The sequence below is a fragment of the Hipposideros armiger genome, unplaced genomic scaffold, assembly GCF_001890085.2.
Source record: "Hipposideros armiger isolate ML-2016 unplaced genomic scaffold, ASM189008v1 scaffold_302, whole genome shotgun sequence".
NCBI classification, from domain to species: domain Eukaryota; kingdom Metazoa; phylum Chordata; class Mammalia; order Chiroptera; family Hipposideridae; genus Hipposideros; species Hipposideros armiger.
Window position 1 is genome coordinate 109,172 of NW_017731652.1, and position 25,442 is coordinate 134,613.

Here is a 25,442-nt window from a genome sequence, read left to right on the forward strand (position 1 = left end):
CGTGTGCATATGTGTACATGTGTGCAAGTATGTAGATGTGTGTATGTGTGTGAGCATATGTGCTTGAAGGCAAGCATGGGTGTGTGTGGACAAGAGAGGAGGTTTTCCCTCCTCCTGGACCTCCGCTCCTGCCCCCATTTCATTACCCTTCCCATCCAGGGAAGCTTCCAGGGATGGAGAGGGCTGTTGGTCTGGTCCAAAAGCCTCCCATTTTCTGTTCCCTCAGCTGCCCTGAGGCCATAACCTTCCTCTGAGAGCAAACCATGACGTGTTCCAGGTGTCAGTGTTAAAGGGTATCAGGAATGTCCTCTGTTCCTCCTGCACATGGGACCTGCTCCTCCAAAGCTGGCCTGTAGGCCAGGTCCTCCTGCTGAGACACTACCTGTCAGCCTGGATGGACCTGTTGGTTCTCGTAGGAAGTAAGGTTTAGGATTGAGGGAGGACAGGCCTGGGGTACTGGGGCTGAACCTGGGGCAAGGCCCCCAGAGCCCATTTGGTGTCTTGCTGCCCAGGACTTCCTCTCGACTTAGAGAGTGCTGTGGTGGGACAGGGTCACCTGGCTTTGGAGAGACCAAGGCCACTAATTGAGACATGTGCCAGCTCCAGCATGTCCGAGTGTGGCTGTTCATTGCTTCCCTTCCAGGGCCCGACACCCACCACTATACTCTGGATTGTGGGATTTATTCATGAATGATTTTAGGGGCAGTGGGGTGCTAGGGGAGCTTGGGCATCCAGCTTGAAGCTTTGGAAATGTTAGTGTCCCCTCCTTTGTGGACCTTGGTTTCCCCTTCTACATGATTGGTGCAACTGTGCCCAAATGACTGCTGCTGATGGATTTTTTTAATACTTGAAAGGTGTGCCACTTTCCCCACCTTGGAAGTACCTCAGAAGCCTCCAGCATCAGAAAGATGGGTCCCCTGAAACCTCTTTGCAACCCTCTCTTCTCTCTGGAGCAAGGGCTGCACCTGCTGTGGTAGGACACCTCCCCAGTATGAAGCAAATGTGATAGAGAGGCTTGTCCACCTCTCAGAGTCCCACCAGGGTGCCTAAAATCCCAAGAGGTCAGATTCTGGAGTCCCACAGACCTCTCTGAATCTTAGGTCTGCTCCTCACTAGCTGTGTAGGCTTGGGAAGACATTTTCTTCTCTCTGAGCCTCAGTGTCATCATCTGTAAAATACAGATAAAATACGGCACTTCAGTGCTGGTGTGAGGGTTCAATGAAGTAATGCACGTGCAGTGTTTTGGGAGTCTTTGAATAAAGGCTTTCCAGTCACCAAGGAGTCCCCAGTGAAAACCCCCAGGGACATTAAGGCAGCGCTTGAGGTGCTTCTGGTCACTGGGATTGGGGAGGAAGAGGGGCCAGGGAGCTGAGGATGCCAGTGAGGGGGCTGTGGCCAACTTCCCCTCCCTGGACCAGTGTAGTGGGGCTGGCGGGCGCGTCTGGAGCTGTCCGTGGTGCTGAACATGGTTTTTTTTGCTCTGGCCGTCTACTTTCAGAAATCGTGCAACAATCTGGCAAAGAGTAAGGAAGGGTAGTTTGGGAGGCCAAAGGCAGCTCCCAAAGCCAAACTTCTCTCACTTTCTCCAGGAGCACTTTCTTGACTCACCCTCCTGGGCCACCAGGAGCCCACCCTTTCAGATGCCTGGGCTGCTGCCTGGGACGGCTTCTTACATCATGGCCCACCTTGTCTTCTCTCTAACCCTTGTCCTCTGACTGGACCATGAAGTCCCGGAGGCCAGAGCATCTGTCTGCCAAGCTGAGTAGGTTCTGTCATCTGATTGTTCAGGGAATATTGTTATCCCTGACTTCCACTGCTGGCTCTTGCGGCATCATTATGAGTTCCCTTCTACCCCCAACCCCAAGCAGATGTTTTACTTTGGCTCTTCCCTGCAAGATCACCAATTTTCTGTTAATCTGTTGACTTTTGAATTACTTATTTACTCCTCATTTAATAATATAGCTAAGCATATGTCAGAGCATTTTACAAATATTAATTCATTTAATTCTTATAATGATTCTGCTAGTTAGGTACTGTCACCATCTTCATTGATTAGATGAGGAAACTGACACATGGAGAGATGAAGTGATGTGGAACCAGAAATTTAACCCTGGTTGGCTGGCTCCGAGATAGCCGGTGCTTCTTTCTTCCTACCCTATCATGCTGCCTTTTGTGTACCTCTGTGATGCCCCAGCATGGTGGTGTGTGGGGAGCAGAGCTCCAGTATCCCGACCCCAGCCTGGATTAGGCACCAGAAATATCCTTCAGCATCTGGAAACTCATGATTGAAGTAATTAGTCAGAATGTAAGGAAATGGCTGTTTCTGCCTCATGCAATTTGGTTTTATGAAGACCACTAAATGCAAACATTCTCCTGTTAATTACTGTCTTAAATTTTGTCTGTAATTGAGAGAACTAGAGCTGGGAGAGTGTAGAAACCCACTGGACTGGCAGGCCTGCCCCGAGTCAGCACTTGCAGCCTCTTGCGCCTGCTTTGTTAATTTTAGAAACTCCTCCTGCCTGGGTATATTATTAGCTTTATATACAGAGGACCACAGGGCCCTCAGTGGCCTCTCTGCGTCTGTTTTTTTTTCTTTGTTTTCCCCATGAGATTAAATGAAAAAGGAATGATGGTCATGTGTATAAAAAGGTGTTTGCACACTGTGTGCGTGAATGGGGATACCTGTGTGTGGCATCTAAAGAGTGTCTGCAGCTGTCTTTGAATGATGTACAGGAGGCTGAGTAGTGTGTACATAGCTCAAGAGCACCCCATAGAAGCTGAAACTATTCTGCCCCCACCCCTTCCTGTTCCTGAGTCATTAGCAGGATGTGCTGTGTTCTGTGTACTGGTTGTGAAGGCTGGCGTGGGTTCTTGGGCCTTAGGTTGGGTTCTCCCAGATGACGGGGGGAGATTGGGGCTGGAAAAGGGGTGGTGGGATGTGGGGCAGGGGAGGAGCTGACGTTGATCTCTTGGCACCAGCCTTAGAATGAGAAGCCTTAGCCTAGTGAGTCTCAGACGTGAGGTCCTGTCTTGAGGCCCTGAAGAGTCTGGCTTTCCAAGCAGGTGCCAGAAGTGGCCCTTCCCTGAGCTGTGTGATGGGGGACAGCTGTCTTGCCCACCTTCAGTGAAGGAGGCCCTACCCTCTCCTTGACTCATAGCACCATTTTGAGTCTGGCAAAGAAAACAATTTGCTGTGAAGTAATTTTTGTTTTCAAACCTAGAACCCTTCACACAGGGGCACTTGGGTGGGACCCCCTGAAGACTTGGGGAAAGCCTGTCATCTTGTCTCTCATTCTCTTCTGGCTTCCCTGCAGTAGAAAATTAAAGGTGGCTGAAAGGTTACTTCTCTTGGGAGAAGACATGCTTATTTCTTTATTAACTAATAAAGATTAATACCTTTAGCTGTTGTTGTATAACTGTCTAAATTAATAACAGGAGGAAACAGCTCTGCAGTGCACGTTTTTGGTCTTGAGGCCAGCCCTGGGATGGCTGGTCATACCTTCTTGTGTTGTGTGCACGGTCCAGAGGGGCCCCAGCCAGGTCAGGTGGGAGACCTGAGAGTTGGCTCTTACCTCCTCAGGGATTCACGCTGAGGGGCTCTCCCTCCCACCCTCTGGAAGCACTTGTAGTTGCTTTGAAGGCTTAGGAGAAATGATGCTGGGAGCCCCGGCTGGTGTCACTCCATCACATTGAGTGGTACCTTACTGGTGCTTGAAATCACCCCATTAACACTTCTTGCTTTTGAAGATATCACTGTCCCTCTCCAAGTCTGTGTTAGAGTGGAAACCTCTGTGGGAGAGGCAGATGGCCAGATATTTTCTAACTGTAGGGGATAGGCCAAAGGGCACCCCCAGAGAGCCAGATCAGAATTCTGGGACTGAGTGTTGAGGCTCCACCTCTCTTTGCACAGTGGGGAAACTGAGGCCCAGAGCAGAGAGGGCCCCTTTCTGATATCACATAATGTCAGTGACAAAGTCCTGGGCTGGTGCCGGGGCCTCCTGCCTGCTGTATGTCTGGGCTGCCCCTGCTCCCTGGTCATGGTCTGTGGCACATCTGCCTGCTAGCCTGTCTCACACCACTCTACCCTTCGGGGAGGATGGAGCAGCCTGGCCTCAGCCTGGGCTGGTGCGGGGTGAACTCCTGCCGCTAAAACAGCCTTTCACTTCCTTCTGGATGTCATTGTTTGCTTTGCTTTTCAACCTGACTCACTGGGGCATGGGGATGGGGGTACGAGGCTTGTCATCAGGAAGCTCACAGAGGGGCAGGAGGAAGGTACCCTTAGTGGAGGCAGAGCCTATCTCTCTGCCAGTGTCCACATCTTACCCTGGTCCCAATGGGCCTACCTCCCACAGTGTTGCAGAAACTCCTAAGATTTATCTCTCCCACACTAGCTTTTCCTCAGAGCTTCTCTCTCAGCCTGTGACTCATTCTCGCTCTCCTCCTGGCTACTGACCCCTGTATCTCTGGGCAGATTCTACTGGGACCTGACCATGCTGCTGCTGATGGTGGGGAACCTGATCATCATCCCTGTGGGCATCACCTTCTTCAAAGATGAGAACACCACACCCTGGATTGTCTTCAATGTGGTGTCAGACACGTTCTTCCTCATCGACTTGGTCCTCAACTTCCGCACAGGGATCGTGGTGGAGGACAACACAGAGATCATCCTGGACCCGCAGCGGATTAAGATGAAGTACCTCAAAAGCTGGTTCGTGGTGGATTTCATCTCTTCCATCCCCGTGGACTACATCTTCCTCATTGTGGAGACACGCATTGACTCGGAGGTCTACAAGACAGCCCGGGCTCTGCGCATCGTCCGCTTCACCAAGATCCTCAGCCTCCTGCGCCTCCTGCGTCTCTCCCGCCTCATTCGATACATTCACCAGTGGGAAGAGGTGAGTGCTCAGACCCAAACCTCTTGAGGGAAGGGTATCTTCTCCCGGGGAGGTGCGTGAGAGGCCAGCAGGTGATCTCAGATAATTGGATATGGGCTGTCAGATTGTAACAGGTACCTCTGCTCCAAGAGGACAAATATTAGTAATTGCTTGAATATCATGTGCTAGGTACTATGCAAATCACTTTACAGGAAGTATCCTGTTTAAATCCCTAGCATCCATAGAGGGTACCATATAGGTACACGTAGGTAACTTTTTTTTTTTTTTACATGAGGAAACCAAAAGACAGAAAGATTAAGGGTATTATCAAGGTCACAGAATCAGTAACTGGTAAACCTGAATTTCAGCGCCTGCACGGATAACCACTATATTGTATTGTAGGGGTTGCAAACTCATAAGTTTGTAGGGGCCAGGCAGGGAATGTGGATGGTGAAAAGGCACTAGTTGGAAGGCACTAGGGGTGTGGTGGACCGGGGAAAGCTGGACAACACATCTTCCACCTGGATCAGGTCGTCTCTACTCAGCTCTAGCCACTTGGTGCTAAGTGAGGATGGGCCCAGGGTGCTAGATCTACAGATGGATCATGAGAAGCAGAAATCTGGATTTTTGTGCAGATTTTGTTGGCGACTATCTTAGGTTGGGTTCTTCCGGAGCCGACCCCAAGATGAGGATTTGCATGAAAGTAACGTTTTAGCGGTCAGTGTTTCCAGGAAAATCTAGTGAGGGATTGAAGAAGAGAAATGGGGAGAGGAGGGAAGCTGAGCAAGGGCGGACACCAAGCAGGTCCTGTGGAGGATTTCGCCTCCTCCATCCCCCTGGGCCCCATCCCATGGGAGCTCTGAGAACAGTGTACACCACGCCTCAGAGTTGTCCCAGTCGAAGGAAAAGAGTTAGAATTTTTATATCCCCTGCCCTGCCAGCCTTTGGTTCAGGGGCCTTCCCGCCCTTGGAGCCAGCAGGCAGAGGCGCCTGGGGCTGGCCTCTAACACAGAGCTGCAGGTGCTGGCTCTGGGGTATTGTGTGTGCACAAACCGTAAAGGGATCTAGGGGCTCTGGGTGGAGCATGGGCTGCAGAAACTAAATAAAAAATTGTAGGAAATAACTGGGTAAGCCAACACTATTCTGAACAAATCTTACTCATCCATGAGCTGAATGCAGTTGTCTGGGGGGCAAGAGAGAAGGACTCCCAGCTGGAGTTTGCAAACAGCAGGGGACCTTGCCAAGCGCTTGGGTCTGTGTCTGCCACCCACCCAAGTTACACCTCTTGATGGCAGCAGCAGGCAAGCCAGCCTGGAGGCACTGGGGTTGGGGAGAAGTGCTCTGTGAGATGGCCCACCCTGGGGTCCAGAGTGGGCTGTGGCCTGGAGAAGGGTCCGAGGACATGCCTTTCCTGGCCGCTCACTGCTGCCCTGCTGCTTTCCTGGTCTCCAGGACCTCCGCTTGTCTGGATGGACGTTCCCAGGCTCAGGATATGAAGCTGCCACCCCACCCCCAGCAGCAGCCTGGCTGGCAGCACCCTTGCTGATGGTTGGGGCACCATCATGGTTGGGGCAGATTGAGGTCAAAGTTGTCCTGAGCACCTGTGCCTCAGATGTACCTATGCCAGCCTGGCAGAATCACTCCATGACAGAAATTCTCTTTGGCTTGGAAAATTTGCATTATTTCTGATGACCGAGGAGGGGCAATGACTTTCCCAAGGTCGCATAGCGGACATCTGGCAGAGCTGGGGCAGGACCCATTCAGTGCTCTTGGCTCCTGGCAATGTGACAGTCTCTGCCTGACATGGTATAGTGCTAGAGGGCTTTGGAGCTAGAATGACACGTGTGAGACTCGAGTCGAAATCCCGGCTCCACACTACATAGCTATGTGACCGTGGTGCCACTTCACCTCTCTGAGCCTCAATCACTTATCTGCAAAGTGGGTATAATAGTACCTCCCTCATTGGACTGTCATGAGGATTACATGAGATGATGTTTATAAAACCCTGTGTGTGAAGCCTGGGGCAGAGAACTGCTCAATAAAGCTCCTCCCCACCCAGTTGTCTTGTAACCCCCTAAACTTTCACAGGGCGTTTATTTTTCTCAAATACTTTCTCCCCGTTGTTTCACTGGTTCTTCACTCCTAGCTGGCAAAGCAAACAGGGCAGGGGTTGCCATCAGCCCCATTGGTCAGGTGAGGAAACCGAGGATTGCAGGGTCAGCTGCCCCACTGGTAGGAGTTCTGACCTAGGCCTCCGGGCTCTTGGTTGCATGCACTTCCCACTTTCTGAGGCGGCCTGAAAGGAGGATGACTTTGATTCTGTAATTGTTCCCTCCGTTAGGGATGACTTCCCCTGGGATGAGGAAGGTGGGCAGTGGTGCAGGTTGCGGGTGGGGGAGGAGTTCTGGGTGACAGGTTGGGTCTGAGGTACGTGGGGCACACCTAGGTGCAGAGGGATGTGGGCATGTGGGGGTCTGAGCTCAGGGCTGAGAAGGGGCCACTGGTGGTGGAGGTGGGGCTGGCCTGGGCCACCCTAAGTGGCTGCCGAGGAAGGATGGAGGTTTTTTTCCACCACAGTTCCCTGACAGGCTTATCTTTTGGTTTCTGTCACAAATGGAAACAGGACCATGTTGGCTTGCTCAGTCCCTAAAACACCCCCCAGCCTTCTGTTTGTCTTGGACACACAGCTAGACCTGCGTTGAAAGCAGAGGTGGCTGGCTCATGTCTGCAGGCCCCAGCCCCTGGGGGTTTAGCCTTCCTGCCCCTTAGGCCCAGGCCCTGGGGCTGTGGTATTTGGGGGAGTGGACAGGGCTGCCAGTGGCTGGGCAGGGTGGGCCTGGAACAGGAGCTCAATGCTTCTTTTACTGTCCTGGGAGCTCAGGCCAGGTTGTCTGTCCCCGCTGGCCCTTGGACCTGGCTGCCCTCTGGGCGATCCAGAGCTGGTCAGGCAGGCTCCACCGCTGGACTTCCCTTAGGGTAGGCAGAGACCCCCAAGGCCTCAGGTTAGAGCTGTAAAATGGACATTGCTACCCAGTCTCATGGGCAGGAAGGGAGATCCCAGGAGGCCAGATGGATGACTCCCCCCCGCCCCCCCTCCCCACGCCCTTATCTTGCCTACCAGCTGGAGAGGAAATTGCTTTGAGTGGTTTCTGCCGGGCACACTGCCCAGCCAAGGGCTCCCACTGGACCCCTGGGATTGGACTGGGGCTTCCCAGCTGGCCCCAGGAACTCTGTCTCCAATCCTTAATGGCCTGCCCCGGCCCCAGGGCTTTTCCTAGCCTCAGCTCGGCTGGGGACAGCAGCAGGGAGACCCTTTGAAGCCCCATGTCTGCATGAGAGCCGGGGAGGGAGGTATTTAGTAGAGAAAACCCTGCCCTATTTCCTCCTCCAATTCCCTATGTGGATCTCTTTCCTTCTTGGGGCCTCAGCTCCCCTGATTGTCAGACGTGCTCTGATGTTCTCAGAAGCTGGGGCTCAGTACCCACTCCAGCCTCCCTTGGTGAGGATCATGTTAGCTGACCCTGAGGACATTTTCACGGCCTTGGGTGGGCACAGGGGAATCAGCCTTCCACACGGAGGGGAAAGCTTGCCCGAGGCCTGCTGGTGAAGCTGCGGGGGTGCTGGACTCCTGACCCCCAGACTCCAGCCCCCCGTCGGAGTGTTCCCAAGCATTAGTGGCAAGTCTCGGGAATCAGGGTAGGTGGAGGGTGTCACCAGGTGTAGGCCACCATCTCGGAGGATGCTCGTCTCTGCCTCCATTTTGGGCGATCTAGGTCAGCATCCTCCCTCCCAGCCAAGTCTCTTCCCTCCCTCTGAGGTGCGAGCTTGTTATAGGCATAGAGGCTATTGTTAGAATCTCTGGTTGCCCCTCTTTGCGTGTTCCCCTGAAGGGCCCAGCACCCCAGCGACCCATCCCAAAAGCCTCTTCGTTCCCTCAGCAGCCTGGGGCAGCAGGAGCACGGCTTGAGGCTGAAGGCCAGAGTGGGGCGGCCCCCCTGAGCCTCATCCCTCTGTGCGCCTTGGTTTCTCCATCTCTCTCAGAATTGGGGGTTTGGGATGACACCAAGGGGTGAGCCTTGTCTGTGAGCCCCAGGAAGGGACTCAGCATGACCCTCAGCTCAGCCACCTCTAGGCCGTGCCCGGGACACACATGCAGCAGCCACCCTGTCAGGTCTGGGATTGCCCTCCTCCATGCCTCCGCTTGTTCCTGAGATGGAGGGAGGAGTCTGTTCTTCCCTGAGGAGAAAAACTAGTCCCGCGAGGGAATACACTCAGGACGGGAAAGGAGGTCTTTGTGGGGACTTCAGTTTCTGGCCTCCCCCCAGGACTAAGAAATCCCAGCTTTTCTGTGCCCACCTGCAGAAAAAGGCACCTTCTTTCTTCCTGCAAAAGGGAAGACAGGTCCCCTGTGGGCCTTTTCCCGATGTCACTGTCTACACTCTGTTTTGAGGGCTGGGAAAGAGAGGGAAGGAAAGGAACCAACTTGTGCTGAGTACCTACTGTGTGCTGAGTACTGCTGTGGACATCATCTCTCCTGATCCCCAAGACAGCCTCAGAAGCTGGCAGTTATTGACCCATTACACAGATGAGGAAACTGAGGCTCAGAGCAGAGAAGGCACTTGCCTGAGGTAGAATTGAGTTGCTCTGTCCTTGCACTGCAGTTGAGACACTGCAGAAGGGAGTGGGAGTGGAGTCTCTCCAGGGTACGATGCGGGGCACACCCAGTGAGCCTTTCAGGGGCCTGGAAATGAAGGTACTCAACCCCTATAGTCAGAACCAACATCATAGAAGGGGGTTGTAATGAGGTATAGAGAGCGAGACAAATATTTACACAGTGCAGCTGCCTTGCAGGTGGCCTGTGGTCCCAGCCCACAGCCGGACACATGAGTGTTTAGCAACCTCTCCCAGCAACGTCCAGCCTTGCTCTCAGCAACCCTGCCTGGGTCCTCACCATCTGGGGTACCCTACTGGCCTGAATGGTTGCCATTCACCACCAACAACTCTTTGCAGGAAGCTCCGACTTTGCCATGTGTTGGCTTTGGCTGTGCAGTGTCTGGGGGCCATCTGCAGCACCTTTCCTCATCACCCGCTACCCTCCACCCACCATTCCGCCCCTCCCTGTCAGCCTTCTGCCTCTACGGGCACCCCCAGCACCTGCATCCTTCTGCAGCCTGAGAGCAGGCACCACCACCAACACGCTCTCTGTTGGGTATATGAGTCTGTGCCCACCTGCAGAAAAAGGCACCTTCTTTCTGCCTGCAAAAGGGAAGACAGGTCCCCTGTGGGCCTTTTCTGGATGTCACTGTCTACATTCGTGGTGGCCCTGATCACTATCGTCCCCCCCACTGCTGTCACCTTCCCCTTTATCACTAAGCACTTCTCAGTCCCTGAGACCCTACCACATGCTCTGCCATATTTTTGCTGAGATCATGATAAAGGCAAAATTAGATAAGGACCTGATCTTGGAATAAAATTAGTTATGAAGAAAAGCATATGTAAGACAAACAAAAAGGAAGCCATCGTGTAAAAACCTGCCAACCTGGTGCTCTGTCTCTAAGGCCTAGAGTGGTTTGTAGAAAGAAGCATTTACTCTCGCTGTGGTGATGAGATGCTTTCTAAAAGTGGCCTGAGGCTCTTTCTAGCTCTGATACAGTATCCAGCTCAGGCTGTTATCATAAAATACCACAGACTGGGGGCCTTAAGCAACAACATTTCTTTCCCACAGTTCTGGAGGCTGGAAGGATGAGGTCAGGGTGCCAGCAGGGTCGGGCTCTGCTGAGAGCCCACTTCCTGGTTTGTAGTTCATCTCCGTGGTGTCTAATCCCATTCATGGGGGGCTCAACCCTTATGACCTAATCACCCCCCGCAAAGACCCCACATCTTAATATCATCGTATTAGGGATTAGGGCTTCATAATATGAATTTTGGGGAGACATAAGCATTCCGTCCATAGCAGCTGGGAAACTAAGGAAATTCATAACAATGACCCTACCCATATATGTGTCCAGGGCCCAGAGCACTTTCTTAGCCAGTTTAATTTCTACAGCAACCCTGAGAAGTGAGGGGCAGATGTCTAGCTTGTCTTAGTTGAGGGGAGGCTGAGGTGTGGTGGGAAGTGAGGGCCAGTGCTGGCCATTCCTGAGACTGGGTGGTCCCATGTCACTTGCTCTCTTCATCCCCTCAGAGTGGGGGCAGCTGGTGGCATCCTGGTGACTTTGAAAGGCTAATGACTTGCCCAAAGCCATGGAGCTGTTGTGTTCACCTCAGCACTAAAGATGCACAAGTGGGATCTCCTCTCAGAGCCAGAGCTGGGTGCTGGGACTCAGGAGCTGCTGTGGGTTGAATGGAGAGGCTGGGGAAGCCTCCTGGGCTTGGGCTCCAGGCCCTGGGGCATGGCCAGTGGAGAGGGATGGCCAGAGGCTCCAACCCCATGCTCGGGCGTGCTCTGCATCCCAGACACAGGCCCCAGTCCCAAATTGCCCTGCCTGGTCTCTAGTGCCCACTGCCTCTTACAGTGAGATGTGTCAGGCTGGCCCACTGATGGTCCAGCGCTGGTCCCTGGGCCCCAGTGGGGCTATGCTGCAGGGCACACAGTTCTGTCTATAGCATCACACTGTGCACTGGGCTGATGGGGCAGATGCCAGGGGGCAGATGCCAGGGAGTTCCCCCGGGCCCTGGGTCCAGCTTGCTGTGTGAATCTGGCCACATTGCTTGGCCACTTTGGGTTTGAGTTGTTTTATCTGCAAAATGGACCTACTGAAAACCGCCTTCCCTCACCGGGCCAATCTGGTAATCTGCAAGGCGCCGTGGTTCAGTGCCTCCTCCAGTGCCGCCAGGACCATGGACAAGTCCCTTTACTTCTCTGGGCCTTGGTGGAAAATAGATGAACAACATCTTCAGTTGTGAGTTTAAGTGCACTGTGGGACCCTGTGCCCACCCTCAGGTGTGATGTTATTGTCCCTTTGTTGCCAGGCCATGGGGGTGGGGGGTGATGGGACAAGCTGGAGTTGCCAGCCTCCATAAACCTTTCTAAGGTCCATTTCATCCTGAAAAGACTCCACAGCATTTCCACCGGAACACCCAGAGTCCCTCTACTAAGGAGGCTTGAACCTGGGGTTGATGCACAAGTAGTATTCATCTTTGGTTGCTCAAAACCTAGACCCAGGCTAAGCCCACATTTCAGAAGGGGAAACTGAGGTCACTGGTATCAGAATATCCTGCCACCAGCTACAGGGCTGTAGCTCGAAGTCCACTAGACAGGGGGTTGAAATATCTAGTCTGTTTCTTTGGGACTCAGTTTCCCTATCTGAAATGGACTTAAAGTAGGTCTTAAACATACAGGCATTTGAGAGGTAATTATTGCCCAAGCCTCTCCCCAGGAAGTTTGCTGTGCCTTGGAATAGTATGGAGGGAGCAGAACTAGGGGTGAGGGCACCCTCCAAAGTCTCTCAGGCCAGAGGCAAGACCAGAACTTCCAGAGACCTCCCTGGAGACTTTCTTCCATCTGTCTGTCCCCTCACCACCCTGTCACCATGGTGATTTCTGCTGAAACTGGACCAAGAGGCAGCACTGAGAGAAAGGAGCTGGAGTGTAGATGCTGAGATGTGGCCGCCCTTGGCCCTGTCCAGCCATATTTCAGCCTCTCAGTTGGAGCCACAGGGATAGAGATGGACAGGTGGCATGGGCTGGCGTTGAGGGTGCTGCATGTTATTAACCTGTATAGGAGAGCATAACTGCTAATACCTATTAACCATCATAAAGATTATTAATAAGAACTTATCAATGAATAATGGTTTGTAATTTATTGAACACTTCTATACCCATTACTAAGTATTTTATATGTTTAATTTAATCCTTTTGACAACCCACTTAGGTAAAAATTTTTATTACCCTTTTCCAGATAAGGAAACATGACCAGAGAGGTTCAGGGGCTTTCTCAAGGTCACACAGCTAGGAATTGGGTCGGAAGTGGGCCTGGGATCAAGGTCTGTGTGAACTTGGAGCCTGTGTGTCTGGGCTGCACCACTTGTAGTTCCATGGCTGCCATAGGCAGAGCCCACTGCCCCTGGTGGGTCTTGAGAGTCTGGTGACCAAGTTAGGGAAACACCATGCCCCTGGCATGACTACAGACCATTTCCTGAGGTGCCTCAGGCTGGTTGGCTGGCTCTTCTCCGTTGTCCTCACCACCTAAGCAAGCTGATGAGGCGATGTCTCTACCTGCTTCAGGGCTGTGTGGGGCTCCAGGGGCCCTCCCTCCCATGTCCGGCCTGGACATCTGGACTTCTAATGGCAGGCCCCCCACATCTGCACAGATCCCAGGCGGCATCCCTCTGGGGCTGTGCAGCCTGCATCCTGCTTCTTCCAGGGTCTGGCCTGGCGCCTTCTCACTCTAGCCACTGAGCTGGGCACCCTGCGACGTATCTGCCAGGAGCAGCTGCAGGGTCTGGCCAGGAGGGGCGGCCCCTTCCTGGGCCCCACCTAGCTGAGCTGTTTCCTTCACTTCTGCCCTCAGATCTTCCACATGACCTACGACCTGGCCAGCGCCGTGGTGCGCATCGTGAACCTCATCGGCATGATGTTGCTGCTGTGCCACTGGGACGGCTGCCTGCAGTTCCTGGTGCCCATGCTGCAGGACTTCCCTGACGACTGCTGGGTGTCCATCAACAACATGGTGGTGAGCGCCCCACCGGGAAGGGCGCGGGCGAGGGGCTGATGGGGCTCAGAGGGCCAGGGCAGGTCCACGGCTCGGGACTCCCAGTATGTAGGACCCTGAGATGCCATCCCGGGACCCAGGGGCACACAGCGTTACCCAGGGCCTGTCATTCACACGGCCTCACTGCAGTTGGGAACCTGGATATTTATTTGGCCCTGGTTGCACCGAGGGAGACTGAGACCTGGGCTCCTTGGATTCTGTCAGGCATGGCAGAACTAGGTTGGTGGCTCCTGCCCTCCTGCCTCTGCTCCCCAGAGGCAGACCCGCCCTTCAAAGCTGAGCCCAGGAAAAGAGAACCCTGTGAGGGGCAGTGCTGGTGGCAGGCGTAGACTCCCAGGCCACACACAGCGGCTATTCTCTGCTTTAGCAGCAGAGCTGGACTGATTCCCCCGCCCCATCCCCCCCAGACATCCTCCATCCCCACATACACACACATCCTGGTCACAGGTGGGGTCCTGCGCAGGGAGGGCTGACCAGATGGAGCCTGACCCCTCCAACCCTGTGGGTGGGTGAGAGAAGTTGGAATTGGGTCTGGGGAAGCCACCAGGCAGAGTCCCAGCTCCCGGTGGACAGGGTGGGCTTTAGGCAGGATGGAGGACCCTCTGGGCCTATAAGCCTCTCTCCGGGGCTGGCAAAACCCTGCCTCCCTCTGTCTCCTCCCAGTCGGTTTGCTTTGGTCTGTAGGCAAATCCTCAGGGCCGCAGGGCCCCAGGGAAGGAGAAACTGGCTTTGAAAGAGGTGAAAGAGACCCTGAGGCATCTTTCAGCATCAAACAGGCTTTTATAAAACAGCCTTTTGATGAGCTAAGTGTAAATGAATGGGCCATATGGGTTGGATTCTGGCCTCCAGAGGCTCAGCAGTAAGGCCAGGAGCCCTAATGGAGGCAGGTGGAGGCTGCCTCTACTCCCCCAGCACCAGGCCCCCTTCATGCCTGGAGATCAGCCCCACACACCTCCCACCCTGGTTTGGACTGAGAGAGCACCCGATTAACTCAGCTCTGTCAAGATGGTCTGAGTACCTTGAACATCGTCCGCAGCTCCCGTACCTTCCTCCAGGTGCTGGGAACAGCCTGGTGATCCTGGGAGTGCTTGTGGCTCTGGGCAGGGGTCATGTGCTGGGGTGGGTTCAACGTTGTTGCCAACACGACCACCCTGTGAGCAGAGAGGCACTGGGGGTCATCTGGTGGCCCCCTCATCTGGGACAGTTTCCTCCATGGGAGGGTGACAGGCCCGCACATGCTCTAAATTCAGGGGATGGCTTTTCTAAGCCCTATGTTCCCATACTGAGGCTTCCTTGAGACACCGACTGCCTTTGGAGACAAAAATAGCCAGGAGTCTCGCCTCCTTTCTCCCTCCACCCGCCCCCACACATTGTGTCTTCTAGACAGTCCACCTTTTTAGGGCCCTGGACAGACACAGGCAGGGTTCATGCCGAAGCCGGTCAGCTTGGCAGCACTTTAACTTCCACTCACCCAAAACGAGGACAATGTTTTTGGTTCAGTGTGAGAGCTTGTCCCCCCAGGGGAAGCGTATCTGGTTTTATAGTTGAGGTCAGTGGGGAAATGGGCTTCACTTGGCAGTAGTTTGGGGTTGGGGGGTGGAGCTATTTTAGCAAGCCGAGGACGGCAGGGTGGCTGCGCTTGGAGCCCTTTGCTGCTCAGGAGGCTCAGGCTGTCCTGAGGTGGCTGAGGGGTCAGATGGGGGCAAGGCTGGCTCCAGGCCCTTTGCTGGGGCTTCCGGTCTGATCCCTGTCCCCCACTGCAAGGGAAAGGCCTAAGTGGGGGACTCACTCGGTCACCACAGGCTGCCAGAGTGGGCCTCCCTCTCCCATGGCCTTCAGCTACCAGCAGGTGGGAGCCCTGGGCCCAGCTGCTGGGAAAGACAGGCTGAGATGTGGGGGCGGCAGGGACTTTTCCAGATGCGTGAGGCTTCACTACCATCCCCCATGTCTGTCCTCCTGTGCGTCTGTCTGCAGAACAACTCCTGGGGAAAGCAGTACTCCTACGCCCTGTTCAAGGCCATGAGCCACATGCTATGCATCGGGTACGGACGGCAGGCGCCCGTGGGCATGTCCGACGTCTGGCTCACTATGCTCAGCATGATCGTGGGCGCCACCTGCTATGCCATGTTCATCGGCCACGCCACTGCCCTCATCCAGTCCCTGGACTCCTCCCGGCGCCAGTACCAGGAGAAGGTAGGGCAGAACTGGGCCCCACCCTGGGCTTGCTCTCTCTCAGGAGAACCTGCCAGTTGGTCCCTAGGGAGCACGGGCTCCAGCCAGTGGGTCCACACTGGGCCCCCACCTGTGCAGCCTGCCACCGTCATCCAGCCTGCTCTGTTGTTGCCTCTTTTTCTTGGACAAATTCCTAACACAGACACAAATCCCACACTGTTTATGGGTGCTTAATCCATATCTCAGCCCCCTGAATCGAAGCTCACCAATGCCTCTGTGTGGCTGAAGCCAGCAGGTCCTGTGGGTCCTCGTCTTGCTCAGTGTCTCGGGGCGCTTGACAGTCACCACCCGCTTCCTGACTGTACGCTTGTCCCAGGACCACGCACGCTCAGCTTTGCTGCTTCTGTCGGGCCGGTGCTTCTTGCTCTCAGCTGCTTGTCTGCTCAGTCATCACATGTTGGGTCGCTGGTTTGGGCCTAGCTCTCTGATCCTGTCTCTCTCTTGTCTTCTTGGGTTCACCACCCCATCCCCAAGCTCCATGTCCATCTCTATAGTGGGGCCCACATGGTGTAATCAGCTCCCACCTCTTTCCTCAGCCCACTGTCTCCTTGATGCTTCCCTGGACACCTTAACCTCATCACGTCCAAAATGAAATCATCTCCCTCGCCCTCTCTGCTCTAAACCTCCACTCTTGGCCATCCTGTTAGTGGATCCAGTAACGCAGTTGTCCAGGCCAGAAAGCGGGAGCCATCCTTGACGTCTGTCTCGGTCATTAATGGCTTCCTCCCTTACAGTCATCTCAGCTGGCCACCGTCTGCAGCAGCTTCCTAACCAGAGGGCTGTGCTGGCGTCAGGCTGCCTGGGTCCTAAGCCTGGCTTCTCCATCAATGTTGCGTGTGGGCATGTCATAGCACGTCTCTGTGTCCTATTTGCTCATCTGTAAAATGGGGACAATACGAGGGGTAGAGTTTGTGAGGGATGATCCTTACAACTGTGTTATCGCAGAGTAAGCCATTCAGTTTTTACTAGTAAGTGGGCTCTCCTCGGCCACTTTCCACTCCAGACAGCAGATAGTGTTGGCATTAGAAAACTGTAAATCTGATCATGTCACTCTGCTTAAAGCTATATAGAGCATTTATGCTACTCCTAGATGTAGATTAACTCCTCAGTGTGTTTCTTCAGCCTGGCACATAAGGGCTCAGCTCAGCACACTCCGAGGGCCCCAGAGCTCTCTATTCCAACTTGGCCAGACCTCCCTGCACATTCCCTCCTGCCTTGGGGCCCTGACACACAGTCCAGCCTGGATCGCTCCTCTCTTCTTTTCACCTGAGCCCTTCTCCACATCTCAGCCTAAACTTTACCTCTTGGGTGAAGCCTTCCATGACCTAGTCAGCCCTTACCCATCATGTGACCCCATGGCACCGTCTCATTCTCCTTCATCCCACTTTGCACTCCTGTTAATCACATGTATGTAGCTGCCTGTTTAACATTCATCTTCTCTATCCAGGCCATGGCTCTGTGAGGGCAGGGCCAGGTCTGTCCTTCCCCATTGTATTCCCAGTGTCCGGCACATAGTAGGGCTCAGTATGTAATGAGTGACTGACTGCCTGCCTCTGGTGCTGTCTCCTCGTGGGGTGGCTGACAGATGGCAGCCCAGGTTCTGTGACACCAACAAGAGAGCTCAGGAGAGCCTGCATAGCTAGGGCAGGTTGGGAAGGTCATTTTGGAGAGGCAGAGGGAGGAGAAGGTAGAAGAGAATTCTAGGCCACTCATCATGATGAACATGAGCAAATGTGTGTAGATGGGAGGTAAGGGAGTCAGCCTTCTTAGAGCATAGGGTTCTGGGTCAGGAGTGAGGAGATGAGGGGAGACAGGAAGAGAGGAGTCAGGTTATAAAGGCCAGGGCTTCATTCAGGGCCAGGTGACAGATCAATGCGGACCAGCATCAGGGCCCAGCTCATGACCAGGTCAGGGTTCAGTGTGTGTCCAGGGCCAGAGCTCAGTGTGTAACCAGGATTAGGGCCCAGCCCATGACAAGGTCAGGGCTCAGTGTGTGATTAGGGTCAGAGTGCTTGACCAGGGCCAGAGCCCAATGTGTGACCAGAGTCAGGGTTCAGTATGTGACCAGGATTAGGCTCAGTATATAATGAGGATTGGGGCTCAGTATGTGACCAGGACTAGGGCTCAGTGTGTGACCAGGCTCACATCTCAGTGTGTGATGAGGGTCGGGGCTCAGTGTGTTACCAGAGTCATGGTTCAGTGTGTGACTGGTCAGAGCTTAGTATTCGACGGGGGTCTAGGCTCAGTATGTGACCAGGGTCAGGGTTCACTGTGTGTACAGGGCCAGAGCTCAGTGTGTGACCAGGATCAGGACTCAGTATATAGCAAGGGTTGGGGCTCAGTGTGTGAACAGGGTCAGGGCTCAGTGTGTGACCAGGATTGGGGCTTAGTCTGGGACCATGATCAGGGATAGTTTAGGAAAAGCATCAGGGTTTATTGTTGGGCAGAGTCAAGCTGCTTGTGGCTTGCCATTTCAGAGTTATCTTTATTTTATCCTTGAGCTAATAGCTCTCCAATATATGTTTCACCCATAAATCTTTCTTAAACCTATTATCTCCCCTTCATCCCCACTACCGTCTCTTACCTGGATCACTTCAACAACCTTCTAACTCCTGCCCTGCCTCCAGACCCTGCCCTCCACTCTGTTGGTTCTCCACCTATGGGGAATTCTCTAAAATATTGCTCAAACTGTTCTGGCTGTCCCTGTCCCCATAGCCACCCAGCAAGTCACTGTCCCCTATGGCTGAGCACAACTTAGAGCAGACAGAGACCAGGCTGGGCAGAAGAACATTGAGAAATGTAATCTCTCAGCCCCCAGTTGCCCTTTGGCATTTCTGCAGCAGCACCGTGTCCGAACCTCTTTGGAGTACTGATATATGAGAATAGGCTCCCTGTTCTGATTGTTCCTGGGGTACAGGGACTCCCCTTGCACCCCAGTGCACGAAAAGTCTGTTTGTTCTTGTCCAATCAGTGCCTCCGGACCCTGGTCATGCTCCTGAGGGTCCCCACTGTCCACCGCAACCCAAGGCCAGCTGGAACAGCACTCACCCTTGACCCCCAGGGTGGGCAGGAGCACTTCTCCTTTGGTTGAGTCCTGGCACTTAGGTTCTCCAATCTCTTGTCCCCAACCTCTGTTTAAGGTCCCTGCTCTACTTGGCGTCTCCTGGGTGCTGGAGTTGCTCTTCAACAAAGTGACTTGGCCTCAGCTGGGGCCACGTTTGGATACATACCACATGGCGGCTCAAGCATCCTGGCTTCAGCCTCCAGCCCTTGTAACCCATCACAGCCCAATCCTGCTGCCTGTGCCAGTTTGTAGCCACTGGTAGGAGAGCTCCTTCCTGAGCCAGTGAGGCCTGGCTGGTCTGCAGCTTAACACAGAAAAAAGACCGCTATTCGGAGGAAACGTCATTGACCTCCTGATCAGTTGGCCTGGTGTAACTGGGCTTTGGACAGTCCCTGTTGTCCACAGCCATCTCCATAGTATTGGAGACAGTGAGGACGGGACACCCTGATGGAGCCCCTCCTCCACCCCAGCCCCCGGCAGTCAGGGCCATTTTTGGGGCAGTGTGACCACACCCACACCGAGGACCTCAAATGCAAGGAGCCAGGGGTGGCCAAGTAGGCCCACGGGGTCATTGCCAGCTCTGGTTACCAGAAGGGCGGAGGTCAGGTGGTGCCCGACAGGCCGTGGGGCTGGCCAGCCAGGAGGTGACAGCCTCTCCCTCTCTCCCGGGACCCAGTACAAGCAGGTGGAGCAGTACATGTCCTTCCACAAGCTCCCGCCCGACACGCGGCAGCGCATCCACGACTACTACGAGCACCGCTACCAGGGCAAGATGTTCGACGAGGAGAGCATCCTGGGAGAGCTGAGCGAGCCGCTGCGGGAGGTGAGCGGGGCGGGCGGCCAGGGAGCCGGGGGGCCTCCGTGCCGGGTGGCTCCGCTCACCGCCTTCTCCCACGTTCCCAATCCGCCCTGTCCCGGGAGCAGGAGATCATCAACTTTAACTGCCGGAAGCTGGTGGCCTCCATGCCGCTGTTCGCGAACGCAGACCCCAACTTCGTGACATCCATGCTGACCAAGCTGCGCTTCGAGGTCTTCCAGCCCGGCGACTACATCATCCGCGAAGGCACCATCGGCAAGAAGATGTACTTCATCCAGCACGGCGTGGTCAGCGTGCTCACCAAGGGCAACAAAGAGACCAAGCTGGCGGATGGATCCTACTTCGGAGGTGAGGAGGCCCCGCGGCCCTGGGCGTGGCAAGGGAATGACCTGGAGTGACACCAAGGATGACATTTCAGGCCCTTCTCGGCCACTATCTGGAGGCGGGTGTGTGTGAGCCCAGGATAGGGTGTGGTCCCAGAGATGGGACAGACAGCCGGCCACCCATTGGGTGTGTGGGAGGGGGCATCCATGTGGTCATGGCCCGGGGCGGGGGCTTCTGAGTGTATCTCTGCAGCTTCTGTACCAAGCAGTGGGGACCCCAGTCAGGGTGGGGTGGAGGCCCTTTGGACCCCACCCCGACTCCTGCTGCCCTGGCAGAGATCTGCCTGCTGACGCGGGGTCGGCGCACGGCCAGCGTGCGGGCTGACACCTACTGCCGCCTGTATTCGCTGAGCGTGGACAACTTCAATGAGGTGCTGGAGGAGTACCCCATGATGCGGAGGGCCTTCGAGACGGTGGCGCTGGACCGCCTGGACCGCATCGGTGAGGGGACCGGTGGGCGGGTGCGAGGGGCCGGCCCGGCTGCCCCCCTCCTCCGGCCCTGGCCTGAGCCCCTGCTTTCGCTCTGTTGCCCAGGCAAGAAGAACTCCATTCTCCTTCACAAAGTCCAGCACGATCTCAACTCAGGCGTCTTCAACTACCAGGAGAACGAGATCATCCAGCAGATTGTGCAGCATGACCGAGAGATGGCCCACTGTGCGCACCGTGTCCAGGCTGCCGCCTCGGCCACCCCAACCCCCACACCTGTCATCTGGACCCCGCTGATCCAGGCGCCGCTGCAGGCCGCCGCCGCCACCACTTCTGTGGCCATAGCCCTCACCCACCACCCACGCCTGCCCGCTGCCATCTTCCGCCCTCCCCCGGGCCCTGGGCTCGGCAGCCTCGGAGCGGGGCAGACACCCCGGCACCTGAAGCGGCTGCAATCCCTGATCCCTTCTGCACTGGGCTCCGCCTCACCCGCCAGCAGCCCATCTCAGGTGGACACGCCGTCGTCTTCCTCCTTCCACATCCAACAGCTGGCGGGATTCTCCGCCCCCGCCGGACTGAGCCCTCTCCTACCTTCGTCCAGCTCTTCCCCACCGCCCGGGGTCTCTGGCTCCTCTCCAGCTCCCACACCGTCCACCAGCGCAGCTGGCATTGCCACAGCCGGTTTTGGCCACTTCCACAAGGCACTGGGCAGCTCCCTGTCCTCTTCTGACTCACCCCTGCTCACCCCGCTGCAGCCGGGTGCCCGCTCCCCCCAGGCTAACCAGCCTCCTCCCCTACTGCCGGGGGCCCGGGGAGGCCTGGGACTCCTGGAGCACTTCCTGCCACCCCCACCCTCATCCAGGTCCCCATCGTCTAGTCCGGGGCAACTGGGCCAGCCTCCCGGGGAGTTGTCCCCAGGTCTGGCTGCTGGCCCATCAAGTACGCCAGAGACACCTCCACGGCAGCCTGAGCGGCCATCTGTCGCTGGGGCCTCTGGGGGGGCTTCTCCTATAGCCTTTACCCCCCGAGGAGGTTTCAGCCCCCCTGGCCACAGCCCAGGCCCCCCAAGAACTTTCCCAAGTGCCCCGCCCCGGGCCTCTGGTTCCCATGGTTCCTTGCTCCTGCCATCTGTATCCAGCCCCCCACCACCCCAGGTTCCCCAGCACCGGGGCACACCACCCCTCACCCCAGGCCGCCTCACCCAGGACCTCAAGCTCATCTCAGCCTCTCAACCGGCCCTACCCCAGGACGGGGCACAGACTCTCCGCAGAGCCTCCCCACACTCTTCTGGGGAGTCTGTGGCTGCCTTTCCGCTCTTCCCCAGAGCCGGAGGTGGCAGCGGGAGCAGCGGTGGCCTCGGTCCCCCCGGGAGGCCCTATGGTGCCAGCCCTGGCCAGCATGTCACTCTGCCTCGGAAGACATCCTCAGGTTCTTTGCCACCCCCTCCTTTCTTTGGGGCAAGAGCCACCTCTTCTGGGGGCCCTCCTCTGACTGCTGCTCCCCAGAGGGAACCTGGGGCCAGGTCTGAGCCAGTGCGCTCCAAACTGCCGTCCAATCTATGAGCTGGGGCCCCTCCCTCTTTTCTCCTTTTTTTCTCCTTTCTCCCTTCAGGTTTAACTGTGATTAGGAGATATACCAGTAACAATAATAATTATCATTAAAAAAACTCACTCCAGAAAAACAAAAGACAGCAGAAAATAACCAGGTATTCTTAGAGCTCTAGATTTTTGGTCACTTGCTTTTATAGACTATTTTAATACTCAGCACTGGGGGGTGGGGGGAGGGGGCAGGCAGGGCCCAAATTCAAAAGCTGGAGGAAAGCGGGATTGCTGGGGCTTGGCAGGGGTGGGGGTGACCCGTGTTTGGGGTTCCTAGAGCAGAGCTGTCGTTGTATTCGTTTTAGAGCACTAGCCACCAGCAGCCCCTTAGTGTGAACTTGGCACCCCACTCTGCAGGGGGTTACCTTGTTCCCCAGGGAAGGGGCTGCCCTTGGGTGTATTCCTGGGAACGCTCAGTTACCTGAGTCCTTGGAGCAAAGTGGGGCCAGGGCCCTGAGAATCTTGATTTTTCTTTTCTTTCTTTCTTTTTTTTTTTTTACTGCAAATGTAGCAAGATATGTATATGTATATGTATATGTATGTAACATTGTATATGTATAGCTATGTAGTGCTCTGTAGAGCCTTGTAGATAGCCATTGACCTATGTGCACATGTGTGTGCAATCTAGTTTAACCCCATGTTGCCAGGACACCCAGGTCACCTTACATCTAGCAGCCCGCCTTGGCCCGAAAGCTGGGCACTGCAGGCTCTGGGGGAAGTATTCTTTCCAGTCCTCAGGGAAGAGGACCCCAGAACCTCTCAGCAGGCCCCCTCTCCCTATCTTTGGTCTCAGATCCAATCCTAGCCCAGCCTCTCAGCACACGGAAGCAGAAGACTGGGCTGTGCCTCTCCTTCCCTGTAGGTCCTCAAGCATATCCTGTCACCTCTGTCTGTACAGTGGGAGGTGAAGGCAACTTCTAGTTATTTCTGCTCTGTGCCAAGCACTGGTTTAGCACTTTACACACGTTAACTTCTTCAATTTCATAAAAACCATGAGGTAGGTACTTTGATTCTCCCTGTTTCACAGATGAAGAAACTGAGTTTTGGATAATTTTTCCAGAATCACGTAATTAGGCGTGGTAGAGCTGGGATAGATCTGATTCAAATTCATGTCTGCCTGAGGCTGAAGCCTAGATTCCTTCTGTTAGAAAACTGTGTGGAGAGAGTCTGAGCTAGACTGTCCCGAAGCATGGTGCAGAAGCAAGAGACCAGATTTTGGAGGCAATGAGACCTGGGTTCAAATCCCAGCCCTGCCACTTAGCTGTGTGACCTTGGGCAAGTTACCTGACCTTTCTGAGTCTGTTACCTCATGCGTAAATTGGGAACAATTATGGTGCCTCCTCATGAGGACCAGATGAGAAAAGTAGTGTATGTGAAATGCCCAGCCCAGCGCCTGGCACATGCCATAGTAGGTGCTCAATAAACCATATTTCTTCTGCCCCTCCACATGCCACGTGCCCAGCCCATTGCTCCAGCAAGCTGTGGTGAGAGCCCGGGGAGCTTTGGCTGAGGGCTCCAGGACTTTCGATCTCAGGACATGGGAGGTAGCTGGGCCTCCCGAAGGGCCTAAGAAAGGTGTGTGGCTGGGGTAGGCTTGAGCCAGGCTATGAGATGCGGGAAGAGTTAGAGAAAGGGAGGAGGAGGGAGAAAGGGTGGAATGGAGTGCACAGTAGGGACCTGATGATGGTGGAGTTGGGCTTTGGGAGATCCTGAGGCCAGTGGTCAGAGGGAAGGCTTTGGATGACAGGCTGAGGGGATTGGCCCTGGTTCTGCAGGGAACTAGGAGCCAGAGGCAGGCGCAGAGTGGGGGTCGTTGTGAAGCAGCCCAGATGCCTCCTGAAGCACAACCCTTCCCAACGAGATCCTACCAGAGCCAAGGTCAGTAGTCTGCTTCCCACCTATAGGGTGGGGACAGGTTTGCTACCAAGACCTGAATAATGAGGAAGGCTGGGCCCACTGTGTCCATCCAGAACGATCCTCACTCCAAGCCAAAATGTGAGAAGATCAGGTTTTGTCCTGAGCTGTTCTGGGATGTGGGACAGGCCAGTTTTCTAGTGCTGGGCTGCAAGGCATGAAGCAATCATCCAGGAGAGAAGGGGTAAAGGATCCTGGGGTCCCAGGGAAAGATGAGAAGCCGCCTGGTCTTTGTCTCTACCAGGCAGGAGAAGCCCCCTCAGGCCCAGGGAGCCCTCAGTAGAATTTAAACAGCAGCTTCAACCTGATTCTGCTCACACCCCTAAGGAAGGCAGCAGGACTCACTTGATCCAAACCCACAGTCTAGTCCTAGAGGCCTCAGGGAGGATGGGGAAGGGACAGGGGTCGGGGCAGAGGGTCCAGGGGCATGAGGAGTGAGGACACCCCCTTGCCATCAGGGCCTGGCCTCACCACCCTCTTCCCAACAGACGCGTGCGCGCGCACACACACACACACACGCGCGCGCGCGCGCACACACACACACACACACACGCACACACAATTTTATAAAAGCTCTGACCCAGCTTAGCCACTCTGGAGATGGGAAACCAGGTCTGGTCAGTAGACCCTCCTATCCCCAGTCCCTCACAAACAATTTTCAAATCTTCCACTTTTAAAACAGAAAACGGTAAATGCGCCGTGTTGTATATTTTATTTAAATAAAAAAAATTCCAGCAGATGCTGCCTTCTTCTAGGGGCCAGGAGTTGGGAGGGGTGGGAAGTTAACAGAATACTGGAGGCTCAGGAGCCAGGCTTGGAGGGCGGCGGGCCAGGCGCCCTAGAGCACGTGTGGACACTTGTGTGCACACACCTGTACCCCTGAGAGCAGGGCGGGGCAAAGGTGCAAGGGAGCGGAAGAGAGCCGGTTGTGGATGCAGTTGTATACTGTATCGGCTGGCGAGCATCGGTAAGGAGGAGGGTGGTAGAGGGTGTGTCCTCTGGGGGCTAGAGGAGCAGCAGGACCCTGACCCTTCCCACCCCAGCTGCTGGGGCCCCTGAGTCCTGGGACTCCTTGATGCTCCCTGAAGGAGGAGGGTAGTAATGTGCATGTGAACACTAGCTGGATGCTGAAGAGGGAGATGTCATCTTAGCCTGATCAAATGGGCCCTCAGAAGCCAGAGGGCGACTGGGGAACAAAAGGTGACCAGGCTGGGAGTTGTATGGCCAGGATGGAAGGTTGCCTTTCACAGTGGCCAAGGATGGGCCACATCCTCTGGGCTCCTGTATGGGTTGGGGATCCTGAGAACATACGTGGGATCTGACTGTTAGGAGGTGTGGTGCCCACTCCTCACTGAGGGGGGCGGGATGCTGGGCCTGGCCCCCAGATCCCCTGCGAAGCCTTCAGACAGCGGCCTCTGTCT

The 25,442-nt window shown here is 55.1% G+C and overlaps 1 protein-coding gene across 12 annotated transcripts in view; it reads left to right on the plus strand.

The window, feature by feature from the left end:
• HCN4 (hyperpolarization activated cyclic nucleotide gated potassium channel 4) overlaps nucleotides 1-25,442 on the plus strand; it is a 68,492-nt gene that overhangs the window by 20,567 nt on the left and 22,483 nt on the right. For 9 of the 12 annotated variants that reach the window (XR_002125928.1, XR_002125929.1, XR_002125922.1 and 6 more), the window contains exons 2-9: nucleotides 4,472-4,895; nucleotides 13,387-13,548; nucleotides 15,562-15,780; nucleotides 19,560-19,706; nucleotides 19,808-20,048; nucleotides 20,360-20,524; nucleotides 20,618-23,682; nucleotides 23,883-23,985. Coding sequence is in view for 1 of the 12 variants with exons in the window: in XM_019659589.1 (XP_019515134.1) it covers nucleotides 4,472-4,895; nucleotides 13,387-13,548; nucleotides 15,562-15,780; nucleotides 19,560-19,706; nucleotides 19,808-20,048; nucleotides 20,360-20,524; nucleotides 20,618-22,071 (2,812 nt within the window). In the remaining 11 variants the exon portion in view is untranslated. Of the gene's footprint in view, nucleotides 1-4,471; nucleotides 4,896-13,386; nucleotides 13,549-15,561; nucleotides 15,781-19,559; nucleotides 19,707-19,807; nucleotides 20,049-20,359; nucleotides 20,525-20,617; nucleotides 25,438-25,442 lie in introns of those variants that run through there. The other 3 variants (XR_002125930.1, XR_002125919.1, XM_019659589.1) reach the window with 3 other exon arrangements.